The sequence below is a fragment of the Mandrillus leucophaeus genome, unplaced genomic scaffold (assembly GCF_000951045.1).
Source record: "Mandrillus leucophaeus isolate KB7577 unplaced genomic scaffold, Mleu.le_1.0 Scaffold1304, whole genome shotgun sequence".
NCBI lineage: Eukaryota > Metazoa > Chordata > Mammalia > Primates > Cercopithecidae > Mandrillus > Mandrillus leucophaeus.
In genome coordinates, this window is record NW_012101260.1 from 456283 (window position 1) to 471052 (window position 14770).

Below are 14770 nucleotides of genomic sequence, written 5' to 3' on the forward strand. Positions count from 1 at the left end.
GCCATCTTTGTCCAAATGCCATCTCTGTCCAATAAAAAGAATACCCAACAACATTCTTTACAGAAATAGAAAAAATAACTCTAAGATTTATATTGAACTACAAAAGACCCAGAATAGCCAAAGCTGTCCTGAGCAAATGGAACAAAACTAGAGGAATCACATTACATAATTTCAAATTATACTACCGAACTATAGTAATTAAAACAACATGGTACTGGCATAAAAACAGATGCATAGACCAATGGAACAAAATAGAGAACACAGAAACAAATTTACACACCTATAGTGAACTCATTTTTGACAAATGTGTCAAGACCCTGAGGAAAAGATAGCCCTTTCAATAAATGGCACTGGGAAAACAGGATATCCATTTGCAGAAGAATGAAACAACACCCTTATCTCTTGCCACATCCAAAAACAAAATCAAAACAGATGAAAGATTTAAATCGAAGACCTCAAATTATGAAACTACTAAAATAAAACATTAGGGAATCTATTAGGACATTGGTGTGGGCAAAAATTTTTTGAGTAATACCCCACAAGCACAAGAAACAAAAGCAAAAATAGACAAATAGAATCACATCATGTTAAAAAGCATATGTGGAATAAAGAAAATAATCAAAGGGAAAGACAACCAACAGAATGGGAGAAAATATTTGCAAACTCTCCAAATTAAAAGGGATTCATAACCAAAATGTATAAGAGCTGAAACAACTCTATAGGAAAAAAATCTGTTGATCTAATTTAAAAATGTATAAAATATTTGGATAGATATTTCTCAAAAGAAAACATAAAAATAACAAACAGGCTTATGAAAAGATGTTCAGCATCATTGATCATTAGAGAAATGCAAATCAAAACTCCAATGAGACATCATCTCACCCCAGTTAAAATGACTTTTATCCAAATGATAGGCAATAACCAGTGCTGGTGAAGATGCGGAGAAAAGGAAAGTTTCATACACTGTTGAGAATATAAATTAGTGCAACCACTATAAAGAACAGTTTGGAACCTCCTCAAAAAAATTAAAGATAAAGCTACCATATAATCCAGCAATTCCACTTTGGGGTATGTAGCCAAAAGAAAGAAAATCAGCATATTGAAGAGACATCCACACTCCCATATTTTTTGCAGCACTGTTTACATCAGCTAAGATTTGGAAGCAATGTAAGTGTCCATCAACAAATGCATGGATAAATAAAATGTGGTACACAATGCAGTACTATTCAGCCATAAGAAAGACTGAGATTCTGTCATTTGCAACAACACGGGTGGAATGGGAAGTCATTACATTAAGTAAAATAAGCCAGCCACACAGAAAGACAAACCTCACATGTTTTCAGTATTTGTGGAATCTAAAAATAAAAACAATTTAACTTATGAGTATAGAGAGTATAAAGTTGATTACCAGAAGCTGGAAAGGTTGTGGAGGGTTGTAGGAGGTAGGAATGGTTAATAGGTACAAAAAGATAGAATGACTGAATGAATAAGACCTAGTAATTGAGAGTACAGCAAGTGACTACAGTCAAAATAATTTAATTGCACATTAAAAAATAACTAAAAGGGGATAATTTGATTGTAACACAAAGAATAAATGCTTGAGGGTATAAATATCCTACTTTTTCATGATGTGATTATTGTGCACTGCATGCCTGTATCAGTATATCTCATGTATCTCATAAATGCATTCATTATTTGTAATAACACAAAAATTAAAAGTTAAAAAGCATCTCATACTTTTCTCTGTTGTTATACATATTCTCCAACTAAAAATGATGGTGGGGTGGGATTATGGATCAAAAGATTACAAGGCAAAAGATTACAGGGACTATGTCTTTAAAACTTTCAAAATATGTGTAAATAGTTGCTAATGTGAGTATATGTCAACACTATTTACTTCTCTTTCACTGAAAGTTAGGGAAACAAGGAACGCGGTGGATGCTTCTTCTGAGTAAAGGAAAATAGTTTCGCTAAATTCTTGTCTTTATTTCAGAAAATGCCTGCCCTTCAAGGCAGATAAGAGAGTTTTTATATATGTATATATTTTTAAGTCTAATGTTCCCCTTTTGAGTCAAATTGTTCTTTTCTCTTTGGGTGACATTATTGATTATTATTATCTCCAATGGAAGATAGCTACATAAATGAATGGAGGGAAAGAGAAGTCGTTTGGAAATGAAAGACTAACAGAAAAAAGTACGAATATTATTTGAACCCAATTCATTTTTACTTTGATTCCTAGTTATGAATTCTAATGCTATCCAACCTTAGTTTTAGGAATCTTGGCAAAGAATTGTAACACAGGCAATTTTGACTTCTTGTATGCCATTCAACCTGCTGTCCATTCTGCAAGCCATCTTTCTTAATTATAAATCTGACTATATATAATGCCCCTGTTTAATAATATTCTAAAATAATTTACACTGTCCCCAGGACAAATGATTACTCCTATATGTTTCATCAGTTCATCTAATCTTTTCAAACCATAATTTAACTTTTACATTGCAGACATACAATTTTTTTCCCCAAATTTGTCTTATCATTTCGCACTCTCAATTGAGAAAAATCTCAATGATTTTCCCTCCCCCTTATAAAATTTTCTTTTGGATATAACAAATCTATCACAATGAAAGCATGCACACTTACACGCAAACATAAGTCTCTTGTGTTCTGTTTCCCTGTCAATTTTTAACACCGTTAATAATTCAAATGAAACTCTTATTTTTCATTGCACCACCGCTAGCCTCTAAATTGCTGGGAGTTCTCACTCCACTGATGCCTGCACAACCCTGGAAGTATAAATTTGGAAGGTGAGGGGACAGAGTCTGACTTAAGGCTGCCAGTGATACTCCGTTCACTATTTCAAAAAGTCGCATAAGTGATCTCTTTTCTTCTCTCTCCAGTTCTGTTCATTTGTCTATTGGGGTATTGTTTATCTATCACACTCACTTGGGTATTTTTGTTCATTAAATATACAAAAGACTGATACTTAAATCATTTTTGGATAATAAATATAGGTTTGCCACTAAAATTAAACAACAGAAAAGTTTGTAAAGTGGAAAAGGATTATCCACACTCTTTAATTTGACACAAGGTAACCACAGTTATATGTTTAGCCTGCATCTTTCTGAATTTTTTCTATGCTTTTGTAAAACACTTAATACATTACTGATTTTATTGATTTCCTTAATCATTGGCTTCCTAGTATCCTTGCCCTTTGCTTCAACCCTGAACTAGTCTTATGATTTGGTTTTGGCCAACATAATGCAGTAGAAGGATCTGGTGCAATTCCCAGCTCAGGCTTTACAAAGCCTGGTGCTCTTCTTCCTCGTGGACACCTGAACCTAAAATAGGATGAGCCTGAGCTACATTGCTAGCTGATAAGACACATCATATGGAAAAGAGGCTAATTGCCCCAGCCAAGGTCATTCTAGACCAGCTTCCAGCCCTGCGCTTTCCAAACATATGAGAGATCCTAGCCTTTCAGTAAAGAGGCCTACCCCATGCACAGGTGATCTCAGACACATGGATAATCTCAGCAGAGTCAAGAACTACTTAGCTCACTGGTAACCTTGTGAACAATAGTAAATGCTTATTGCATTAAACTACTGAAGTTTTGGGTGTTTTGATACCCAGAAATAAATAACTGGCAGACACATATTTACCTATACCTTTTTCCTTATAGCACCAGTATCATATTATTATATTATCAACAATTTGCTCCATTTGTTTAATTTTTGCTTCACAACATATGACAAACCCTTTAAAAATCCAACACATTAAAATTCAATACTATCTGATTTTTGGACATCTATAAATTATTAAAAGTGCCAATTCAATATAATTTTAAATGTTTTGTCAAAGTAATACATTCATGAGACAGTCCATAGTACAGAAAATAATATAATAAAAATCATATTTCCCAGTACAACTCTTCCCACCTTCAGTCCCACATACTAGATGTAATTTCCTTCAATAGTTTTTGTTTTGTTTTGTTTGGCAGTAACATTTGGAATTTTCAATAATGACTCTTACAGCTCTGTGTTTCCTGATATATAGAACATAAACGATGCCATTGACTACCTCATATGAAAAATGAGATGCGGTTCACTTACATTGCCACATATTTAGTCTATTCTACCTAATATTTGATGATGTCATGATGTTCAAATCTTTTATTAATTGTGAAACAATTAATATATTTAACCATAATTTCTTCTTTCATCAATGTTGCTCAGTAGCTAAAATTTTCTCTATGTAATTTGATTAATGTTGCTCTCATACCTTCTCGCTTTCAATTTTATCATTATATTTTCGCAATTTTTATCATAGTAAAATGTCATAACAAAATTACAAGCTTAACAATTTTAAGCGTACAGCCAAATAGTATTAAATACATTCATAATTTTGCACAACAATCACCCATCAACAATCACCCATCTACCTCCAGAATTCTTTCTGTCTTGTAAATCTGAAACTTTATAACCATTAAATGACTCTTCATTTTCTCCTGCCCTAGCACCTGGCAATCACCATTTTACTTTCTGTCTCTGTGAATCTGATAATCTAGGTGCCTCATATAAGTGTGATCATATTGTATTTTTGTGTGTGTGAATGGCTTATTTTACCTAGCATAATGTCCTCAAAGTTCCTCTATATTTTAGCATATGTCAGAACTTCCCTCTTTTCTATGCTAAATTACATTTTAGTATATCTATATATGATATTTTACTTATCAATTTTTCAGTCCATGGATACTTTTGTTGCTTCCAGATTTTAGATAACATGAGCAACATTGCCATGAACATGGGTGTATAAATATATATTTGAGACCCTGCTTTCAATTATTTTTGGTATATACCCAAAGGTGGAGTTTGGATCCTATGATAATTCTAGCTTTACTTTTGTGAGGAACTTCCATACTGTTTTCCACAGTGGTGCCATTTGACATTCTCACCAACAGAGCACAGGGTTCCAATTATTCTACATCCCTGCAAACACCTGTTATTTTCTGTTTCTTTGTATGTTTTGATGGGAGTCATTCTAATGGGTATGAGGTGGTATCTTTCTTATACTTTTAGACACCATCTTCTTTCATCCTATTGTTGGCAGTAAGTCACAGCCAGTAGTCTTCATCAGTCAAGTATAGATGTTACATCAGCCATGAAACCCAAAAATCCAGTTAGCTCCTTCCACTTCATTTCCACTTGTCCACCATTTTCATGGAAATTATATTGTCTATTAGAGAATCTAAAAATATACAGTTCATACAATCTAAAAAGATACCATCTTTACTTTTATCAAAACACCAAATGTTGAATATGCAAGCTACACAGGTAAAGGTGCTCTTTGGTGTTGACAGAGGAGGGCTGGGCTGCCTATGGTTTCCTGCAGAAGAGAGAAAGGACAGAAGGTCAAGATGGTTATCCTTCACTGCCTTCATCCCATCCCTCATTATGATTCTTCTTCCATCTTCTGCCATATGCTTTTGTCATTTCCCTTGACTTCCATCTGTGACCTCTGTGACTGTTTAGCAAAAAGTACTTAGGAGTATCTTTGTAAAACCTGAATTAAATTAAGTCACTTCTCTTTTCCAAAGCACTGGAAGGTTTTCCTATCTACTCAGATAATATTTTTTTAAATATTTACCATGTGACGTTCAAGCACAATGTGATGAGGCTCCTCACTGTTTCTCCTAATTTGTCTCTGTCATTTCCCTCACTTGCATTCTCTTTTGGTCACACTGTCTCATTGTAGTTCTTTTTAAACACGTTTAGCATTTATCTGCCTCAGGGCATTTGCCCTTGTATTCTGTGCTGGAACACCTCTCCTGCATAAGAACCTCATGGTTCACTCTCCAACTCTATCCATTCTCTATTCTAATTTCATTATTTCAAGGAAAGTTTCCTGAATAAAATACCTACAGTTGAGCATGTGTTTTCTACTGTCCAATAACTGTGGCTGAATGTCAGTAATGAGAGAGCCAAGTAAAAAGCACTCCCTGGCAGAACCTCCCACCAGCCTGTGCACTGGGAAGAATGTGCACTGGGGTGGAGCCTTGGGAAGTTCATGCCATTTGCAGCAGGGAGAAGCCTGGCCCCTCCTCTTCCTGGGTGGTACCTGGTATTCAAACTGCAAGGCAGAAAGGCACTAGCAGGATTCTGGCTCTGTGAAGGGTCCGTTTCCCATTTTTTTTCCTTTTCACACAATAAACCCTGCCCTCTTCACCTTTCAGATTGTCTGTGAGTCTAATTTCTCATGGTCGTGTAACAAGGACCCCATCTTTAGCTGAACTAAGGAGAAAGTCAACAACAGTAATGTGATACATGCACTCAGAGGACCAAAGCCTTGCTTTCCCCATAGTTAGTTCCTGTGTTTACTCTTGTTTTGTTCAAGGTCTGATGCAATGTTGGCAACTAAGTGTGGCAGATGGGAGAGAAACAGAGAGAGAGACAAAGAGAGGGAGTGTATGAGAGATCGATGAATATAATTAATAATGGTAACATTTATACATTACTATTTTAATAATTACTAACCTAGGACTTTCATTGTGTATTACATTTTGCTGCAATTTTCCTTACCTCCTTGATTGATTATATAGTTGGGGGAAACTAAATGCATATAAGTAGAATAAAAAAGAGCACATAAATTCTCACCAGACTGCGTCAATAAAGAACTCTAACTTGACCATACAAGTGGTCAGCTGTCATTGGCATTGAACTTCACCACTAATATAGCTCTTTCATTTATTTCACCCTCCAACAACTCTCAATACTTACATTTTCAATTGCCAGGAAAGAGGTAGAAATCTCTTGTCAAGGATACTCGTTCTATGGTGGGCATCTGGGCTTTAGCCATTGGAATTTCAAATGATTTCTGTACCTAAAAGAAAAAACAGTAGATGAGATAAAACTCAGAAAGCACTTTGCACCATGAACCAGGAAATACCTGGAATGAAGACAGCTTCCAGGGTTGATAGGACCAAGCCCATGGATATTCCAACTCCTTAACGCTGCTACCCTACCTCTTAGAATTGACACCCCATGTCAGACTGTACACTTTACATCAAAATAAACACTGCATGCCAAGTCAAGGCTTTTCAACCTCCATTTTCTCTATTTTCCATTTTTGACCTACAGATGTGGAAATCAATTAAATATCCCTTGAGATATGCTCATGAGAACTGGATATGGAAGACAGTACTTTCAACCCTCACCAAGGCTGATTCTTCAATTTAAGTAGAATTAAATCCCAGAATCTTGCTTTAAGGCCTGAACACTGAACAACTTTCATGCCGACACCACCAAGCTGACCCCTGAAATCTTATGCAAGGACTGATCAGTGAGATCCTGCTTACCGTAAATCCAGTATTTCTAGTCTTTTTCCAGGAATACCCTCAAAAGTACAATGTCTCATTCCTAATCATCCAAAAGGACTTAACGTCCCAGTTCTCTATTCACAGAAACCCTGTCTCAATTTATAGTACAATCTTCTTTAAACGCCAGTGGTATATATTCTTCTTCCCACAAGAGTTTTACTGTTTTCTACAATTTTTAATTTAGAAACAACCACACTTTCCTGTGTTAATACCAATCCTATTTTCCCTTAAAAAGAGAAGGAACATTTATCTATTCATTTATGCATCTATTTATTCAATATATATTAATTGAATGTCTGCTATATGTCAGGCATATTGAGGTGCTGAGCAAATCCCCGCCTTCTTGAAGTTTGCATGTTAGTGAGTAAATACAGGTAAAAAACAGACACATAAATAAACTATTAATATATGCTTAGTGGGAGGAGGTAAGAACTGTGGAGAAAATAAAGTAGGAAGGACGGGGAATAAGGAAGGTCCCAAGTTGGGCAAGTAATAGTAAACCTTCCCTTCTGCCCTTTTCCATGGAAAGAGTGATTTCTTTTTTATTCCCTCTTACATGCCTTTCTGAATTCTACCACAATGTGTAATTACACATTTTTTTGTCAGCCCATATTTCCAGTATCCATATCTCTCACAAAAGTGTGAGTCCTAGGTAGTCTTAAGCCATGCAAACCTCATTTACCCCTTTGTTATCAGGATGAAGTCCATCACCTCCATCCAGTTTTTATTCATTTAGTAAATTAATCAAAATTATTTCAAAATGTTTTCTATTCTCTGAATTTTAATAACTTACAACCCAAAACATGAAGCTTATAGCTGATATTATTTTGTTTTACTTTGCTCTTCTTCTGGGATATATTGACAATTTCTTTCTCTAAACCAGATTTTAAACACCTGAATGACAGAAATCAGGTGCCGTTCTACTTTTGCTTGCCTGAAGAAGTGTGTCATTTTCATTCAATTAGGGAATAATGATAAATTCTTTCTGAGCAAATAAATAAATGACTAGAAAAGGAAACGGAAGCTTACCTTCTGAAATATTTTCATTAGGTGGTAGCACCAAGAATATTTCTGGAAGCATGTGATAAGTTCCATGATGAAGATGGAGCCCTTTGTGCAGTCTCTCCAGGACATGTTATCTATGATGATACAGACTGATATACCTTGGGCTACGACTTTCACTATGTTTTTGTTTATATTTTTGTTTTTGCATAGCTTGGGAATTTACTTGATAGATTTATGGAAATCCCTTATAACCTAACATTTACTTAGGTTTCACACAGAGGAAACAGAAAAGCTGGCAAAGGTTGAACAAAAAAGACAGCTTGTAAACATTACCAGAGATTGCATAGTGATTGTATTTTCATTCTTGGAACTGACTTTCTATTATGGACCTCATGTTCATTCACTTTGCTTAGAAAAGGGGTCTTGAGAAATAACTGGAATTGTTCCACTTTACAAAGTAAAGAACAGAAGCCCAGAAGGATGAATAAAGGTTCAGTGAGGAAGCAACAAAAAATTGCTTTCTGGTTCCAGGATTGTTTACAGATTGCACCATGATGTCTTTTACCATACAATAAACAAAATAGATGAACACATCCAAAGTTTCAGTTATAGAAGATTAAAATATCATAGAAAAATACTGTATAATATGGTGCCAATAGTAAATAATCCTGTCTTATACACTTAAAAATTTGTAAAGAGAGTAGATCTTATGTAAATTATCTTTATCACACCCTTGCAGAATGATGATAATAATGAATAGAGAGCTGGAGGAATCTTTTGGAGGAGACAGAGATATTTACAGCATAGATTTGGGTGATGATTTGAGGGGTGTGTACTAATCTCCAAACTTATTAAGTTGCGTGCATTAAATATGTACAGTTTTTGTATGTCAGTTATGCCTCCATAAAGTGGTTTAAAAATAAGACTTAAAAATTTACAACTTGGAAAGAGTAAAATGTAAAGACCTTTAGGATGATTACCTAGAGGTGAAATGCAAACCACTGTTTCCTGTAATTAGACCTAATTAGCCCCACCCTAACATTTCCTACTTTTTTTTAAAGGGCATTCACATTTTTACCTGGACACTCAATAACATTGCTCTTTGTAGGATCAAGTGGAATGTATGTGGAAGAGGGCTTGAAGTTGCTCATTTAGAAAGACAGCCAGTACTGGGATCCATAAAACTTATATTCAAAATGTTAAATGGATTTGATAAAAAAACAGAATCCATCATTTATGTTTACATGGTGTGTGATGAATGCGGTTACTTGTATTGTATTGCTTTACAATATTTGGCATACCTTTGACTGTAAAGTGTAACACTTATAAAAAAACTACAATTTCTTAAAATGTGTGTGTGGGAGGGGGAAGGAATCTGTTCTCACAGCACACATAAGATCATGCAAAATATATAGAGAGCACACACCATTCTCTCAACTCATTGTTGCCTAGGGCCTATGTTGATTTCATAGGGTCATTCAAAGGTGTCCTCAGCACCCCCACATTTTTTACTGTTGCTAAAAGACACATACGTGGTGTTGAAGAACAGAAAGCAATGAAGTCCTTCTCCACGTGGACTCTGCAAACAGAATCTTCCTCCAGGTTCTCAGGTGACTGTGAAGAGATGACTGCCAAGGATGCTGGAGAGTCTCTGACCCAGTGTTCCCCACGTCCTTCTGTAGAGACATCAAAGATACATCAACTTTCTTTTCTTTTTTTCTGTCTTTTAGGTTACGTTAAGTTCCAGAATAGAAATGCAGAATGTGTAGGTTTGTTACATAGTTATATGTGTACCATTGTGGTTTGCTGCACCTATCAACCTATCATATAGGTTTTAAGCCACGTGCATTAAGTATTTGCCTTAAGACTCTCCTACCCCTTCCCCCCCGACCTCCCGACAGGCCCCAGTGTGTGATGTTCCCTTCCTTGTATCCATGTGTTCTCACTGTTCAGCCCTCACTTATAAGTGAGAACATGCAGTGTTTGGTTTTCTGTTCCGGCATTAATTTGCTGAGGATGATGGCTTCCAGCTTCATTCATGTTCCTGCAAAGGACATGATCTCATTCCTTTTTATGACTACACCGTATTCCATGGGATATATGTACCACATTTTCTATATCCAGTCTATCATTGATGGGCATTTGGGTTGGTTCAAGAGGCATCAACTTTTTATACACTGCTGTGCCTCCCTTACCATGGCTATCACAGTTGCCCACCTTGTTATTTTTCAGTGTTCTTTCTAACTAATTTAATACATATATACAGACCCACACACATGCAAACACACACACACACACACACACACTTTGCTTCGTCTCTAGTGTCATTCAACAATGTGTCAATTAACAGTGAATTTATCATGTCATTACCAGTTTTCAGTTAAGTTATTTCTGCTTTCTTAAAAAACAAACAAAACATACATCCCAATAGTCATGAGGCAATTGGAAGTCAGGAATAAAAAGAGAGAGAGAGAAGATTGACTTAAACCCCTTAAGTTTTCTTAACTCCCTACTCGTTTTCCTTTCAACAACTATAAATAAATAGGGTGCGTGTCTCACATGATAACTTCAGTTTCAAGTGCAAATTCTTCAGAAACCACATAATGTCAAAATGTCTGTAAAACATTTACAAATCAAGCTATCATGAAAATGATTCCATTCCAAAGTTTCAGTATTTCTGTTTAACTTTGATTTAGGGATTCTGGTGATCTCCCTCACCGCTTACTGTGGATAAAATTGTACAGAAATTTCTCCGCTGATGAGACAATTTCTCATTATACCAGACCCTTAGGTAGAGTTTCTTTAGAATTCATTGTACTTTATTTGCACTAGATGGGGTCTAAGACTGTTGCCCCTAAATATAAACTAAACATCAAAATCCTCTGCATACACCTTCATAACTGTTAGATGTTCAGTCCCAGCACTCACCGCCTCTGCAGGCCTGGACAATGATGACCTTGGGTTTGTCCTTTAGACTGAGGCAGTTTCGGTTGTTGAATATCTGGAAGACGGTGTCATAAAGCAGCACATCTGGGTTTTTCTCATCATGTGCAGTTCCGCAGATTCCCTCCAGGATGCCATGAGACATGAGCACTAGGAACGTGCTATCGGAGGACTTGTGCTCTGGTCGCCTAGCAAAAGCCCTCAGTTCTGACTCCATTTCCTGTAAAAGAGCAATGTCTAACTTCAGTCAGAGAAGCATCACAATTAATAGGATGTCCTAGATTTACCATGAGTGAAACAAGTAAAATATGTAACATCTGTGTCACGGTGCTTCGCATAGTGCTTACTCAGTCATGACAGCTGTTTTATGTTTTTTGTTTTTTTGTTTATTTTTTCCTTCGTAGCGGAGCTGTGGGTTCCTACTTTTTCTCCCTGATGACGCACCATGCACTGTCTTCTTAATATACTGTATATTTTTATATGTTACTTATATTACTTTTTTTAAATCTCAATCTTGTCTCTTCTTTCCTAACAAGAGTCATGTGTTATAAGTGCATCACAGCACCGTCCTTATAAAATCCAATGTACGTTGCTTAGAATAAAATCAATCTTCTTGCCTGACCATTCTCACCCTTACATTATGTCTGTTCTGCTTCAATCTCTAGTCATACTGGTCTTCTCTTGTGCCTCACGTGTGCCAGTTTCATTTTCAGCTCAGCTCTTTCACAGGTAGCTCCCCCTACTTGGAAGGCACTGCATTCACATCTTCCCAGAGCCATCTCATTCCTTTTGGTAGTTCAGTCCAACTCCTGTGTTCTCTCCCGACAGAGGCTTTTCTGGACCAACCCAAAAACGTCACACTCCATCCAACATTCCCTCTCATGTTTCCTTTTTGTTTTCTTTTTGCTTATTTTGGATTCTCTTCTTATTCTTATGCAGACACATACACACACTCATTCTCTGAAATTGGTCTGGTTTTGCTTATATTGTGAGATTTTACCTCCACTCTAACCTAGATCCTTGTAAATTTGAAGCTTCTTGTATCATTTACAGACTTATCCACAGCATCAGGAAAAGCTCTTGGCCCCAAAGTTTGGATTTAATATTTGTTTTAAGAGTGCACTCCTGTGCCAAGTGCAGTGACTCACGCCTGTAATCCCAACACTTTGGGAGGCTGAGGCGGGCAGATCACGAGGTCAGGAGATCGAGACCATCCTGGCTAACACGGTGAAACCCCATCTCTGTTAAAAATACAGAAAATTAGCTGGGCATGGTGGCACACGCCTGTAGTCCCAGCTACTCGGGAGGCTGAGGCAGGAGAATTGCTTGAACCTGGAAGGTGGATGTTGCAGTGAGCCGAGATCATGCTGCTGCACTCCAGTCTGGGTGACAGAGTGAGACTCCGTCTCAAAAAAAAAAAGTGCACTCATGCCAAAAACACATTACTCTGTGATTTTCTGTGAAATCTTGGGGCTACATCCCAATCACCTGATCTTACTGGAACTCAATAATAATTGTGAAAATACATGCCAATCATATTTTGTCTAGTTTTATGGAGTTGAGGGTATTTGAGGCTCAGAAGAGACACAGATTTATGTATTCAATAGTTTCTTTTGCTAGTGCATGTGTGCGTGTATGCGTGCGCACACACACACATGAACCCAGAGGTTGTTAAACCTTGTTGAACTTCTATAAAGCTAACTAATTAGAAGAATATATGTTGCCCATGGGTGAGTGTGAGATGGCTTAGGGGTTCTTACCCTGGCTGTGAGTTTCGTTTTGTCAACCACGTTGTAGCCCAGGCCCTGAAGCAGCCCTTTCATCCCCAGGATGTCAAAGTGAGCCCCAGTCCTTGGTGGCAGATGATCAAACTCTGTATTGCATATGATGAGAGCTAGGCGTTTGCGGTCCTCTCTCTTTTTTATTGGATAGATCTGCAGGAGATGGAGATGAAGCGACTTTGATTACCTGAGTCTCTTTTCAACCTCCATATGCCTCATTATTTTGCTTTTTTCATGCAGCTGCCCCCTTCTCTAAACTCTATCAGAAGACACTGCCTTCCCCTCTCTCTCAAGAGCCCAGACCAAGAACCAGGACATATCTGGAATTATTATTTAACTTTCCTCTCTCTAGAGCCCAGAGCAAGAACTGGGACATATCTGGAATGATGACTCAAGAATCTTGAGGAAACTGAATAATTCCTACCCCCTTCCTTCGTTTTCTTCTCCACCTACTCAAACATTTCTTATATTCAGGTTCAAATCAAATTTCATATAAACCAAGAGATGTTGTCATTGGCTCCAGTAAAAATAAATATAGCAAATATTCTTTGCCTTTGATACTATTTTAAAAACATAAACTTACAATGATTTTCAAGATTTAATTATACTTTTCAAATATATTTTATGTCTAGGCTTTTCAACTAGAGTACAATTACTACTCAGCCCTGTTATCTTAAAAACATTTTTATTTTGTGACTATATCTGAAATGGTAGTAAATCCCAAATAGATACAAAAATCAATAAATGATAAAAATGAGGAAGCTACATTTTATCATGGGTTGAAAGAGCATTGGTATCTGTTTGAAGCCATATGAATCCTTGCCTACTGAAAGCATCTATCGTAAAGGTTACCACTGTCACCACCCCCTCATCATTTACTGCTTTATGTATTTCTGCATTTATGGCTGGTACTGTGGCTCCAGCCTGTAATCCCAGCGCTTTGGGAGGCCAAGGCTCATGAAGACAGGATTTGGAGAACAGACTGGGTGACATAGTGAGACTATGTCTCTACAAAAAAAAAAAAAAAAAAAATCAGCCTGGCATGGTAGTGTGCATCTGTAGTCCTAATTACTTGGGAGGCTGAGGCTAGAGAATCTCTTGAGCCAATGTGTTCCAGACAGCAGTCAGCTATGATCACACCACAGCACTCCAGGCTGGGCAACAGAGCAAGACCCCATTTTTTAAAATGTGCATTTAGTGAAAGCAATTGTTTCTCTCTTTTTCCCCATTTCATGCAGAGAGCACGGAACCTCATCATGGTTTTCTTTACACCGTCTCAGGAATTCTTCATGAGGACAAAGTATGAGAGTATTTGTAGATTCTGCTGACTCAGGTGGTCCAGCCTCAATTTGCAGAAGAGCTGTGGGATATCACAAAATATAAATTAAGATCTAAAATTGACACCCTAACATCACAATTAGAAGAACTAGAGATGCAAGAGCAAACACATTCAAGAGCTGGCAGAAGGCAAGAAATGACAAAGATCAGAACAGAACTGAAGGAGGTAGAGACACAAAAATACCCTTCAAAAAATCAATGAATCCAGGAACTGTTTTTTTGAAAAGATCAACAAAATTGATAGACTGCTAGCAAGACTAATAAAGAAGAAAAGAGAGAAGAATCAAATAGATGCAATAAAAAATGATAAAGGGGATATCACCATCTA

General features: G+C 36.8%; 1 protein-coding gene across 3 annotated transcripts in view; it reads right to left on the reverse strand.

Moving 5' to 3' along the window:
• Positions 1-5277: 5277 nt before the first annotated feature.
• CASP5 (caspase 5, apoptosis-related cysteine peptidase) overlaps positions 5278-14770 on the reverse strand; it is a 26146-nt gene continuing 16653 nt past the window's right edge. For 2 of the 3 annotated variants that reach the window (XM_011972823.1, XM_011972822.1), the window contains 7 exons: positions 14355-14464; positions 13084-13257; positions 11309-11543; positions 9913-10056; positions 8405-8514; positions 6777-6879; positions 5278-5385 (listed from right to left, as the gene is read on the reverse strand). In XM_011972823.1, coding sequence (XP_011828213.1) covers positions 6781-6879; positions 8405-8514; positions 9913-10056; positions 11309-11543; positions 13084-13257; positions 14355-14464 — 872 coding nt within the window. In that variant the 3' untranslated portion in view covers positions 5278-5385; positions 6777-6780. The remainder of the gene's footprint in view (positions 5386-6776; positions 6880-8404; positions 8515-9912; positions 10057-11308; positions 11544-13083; positions 13258-14354; positions 14465-14770) is intronic. The other variant, XM_011972821.1, reaches the window with a different exon arrangement.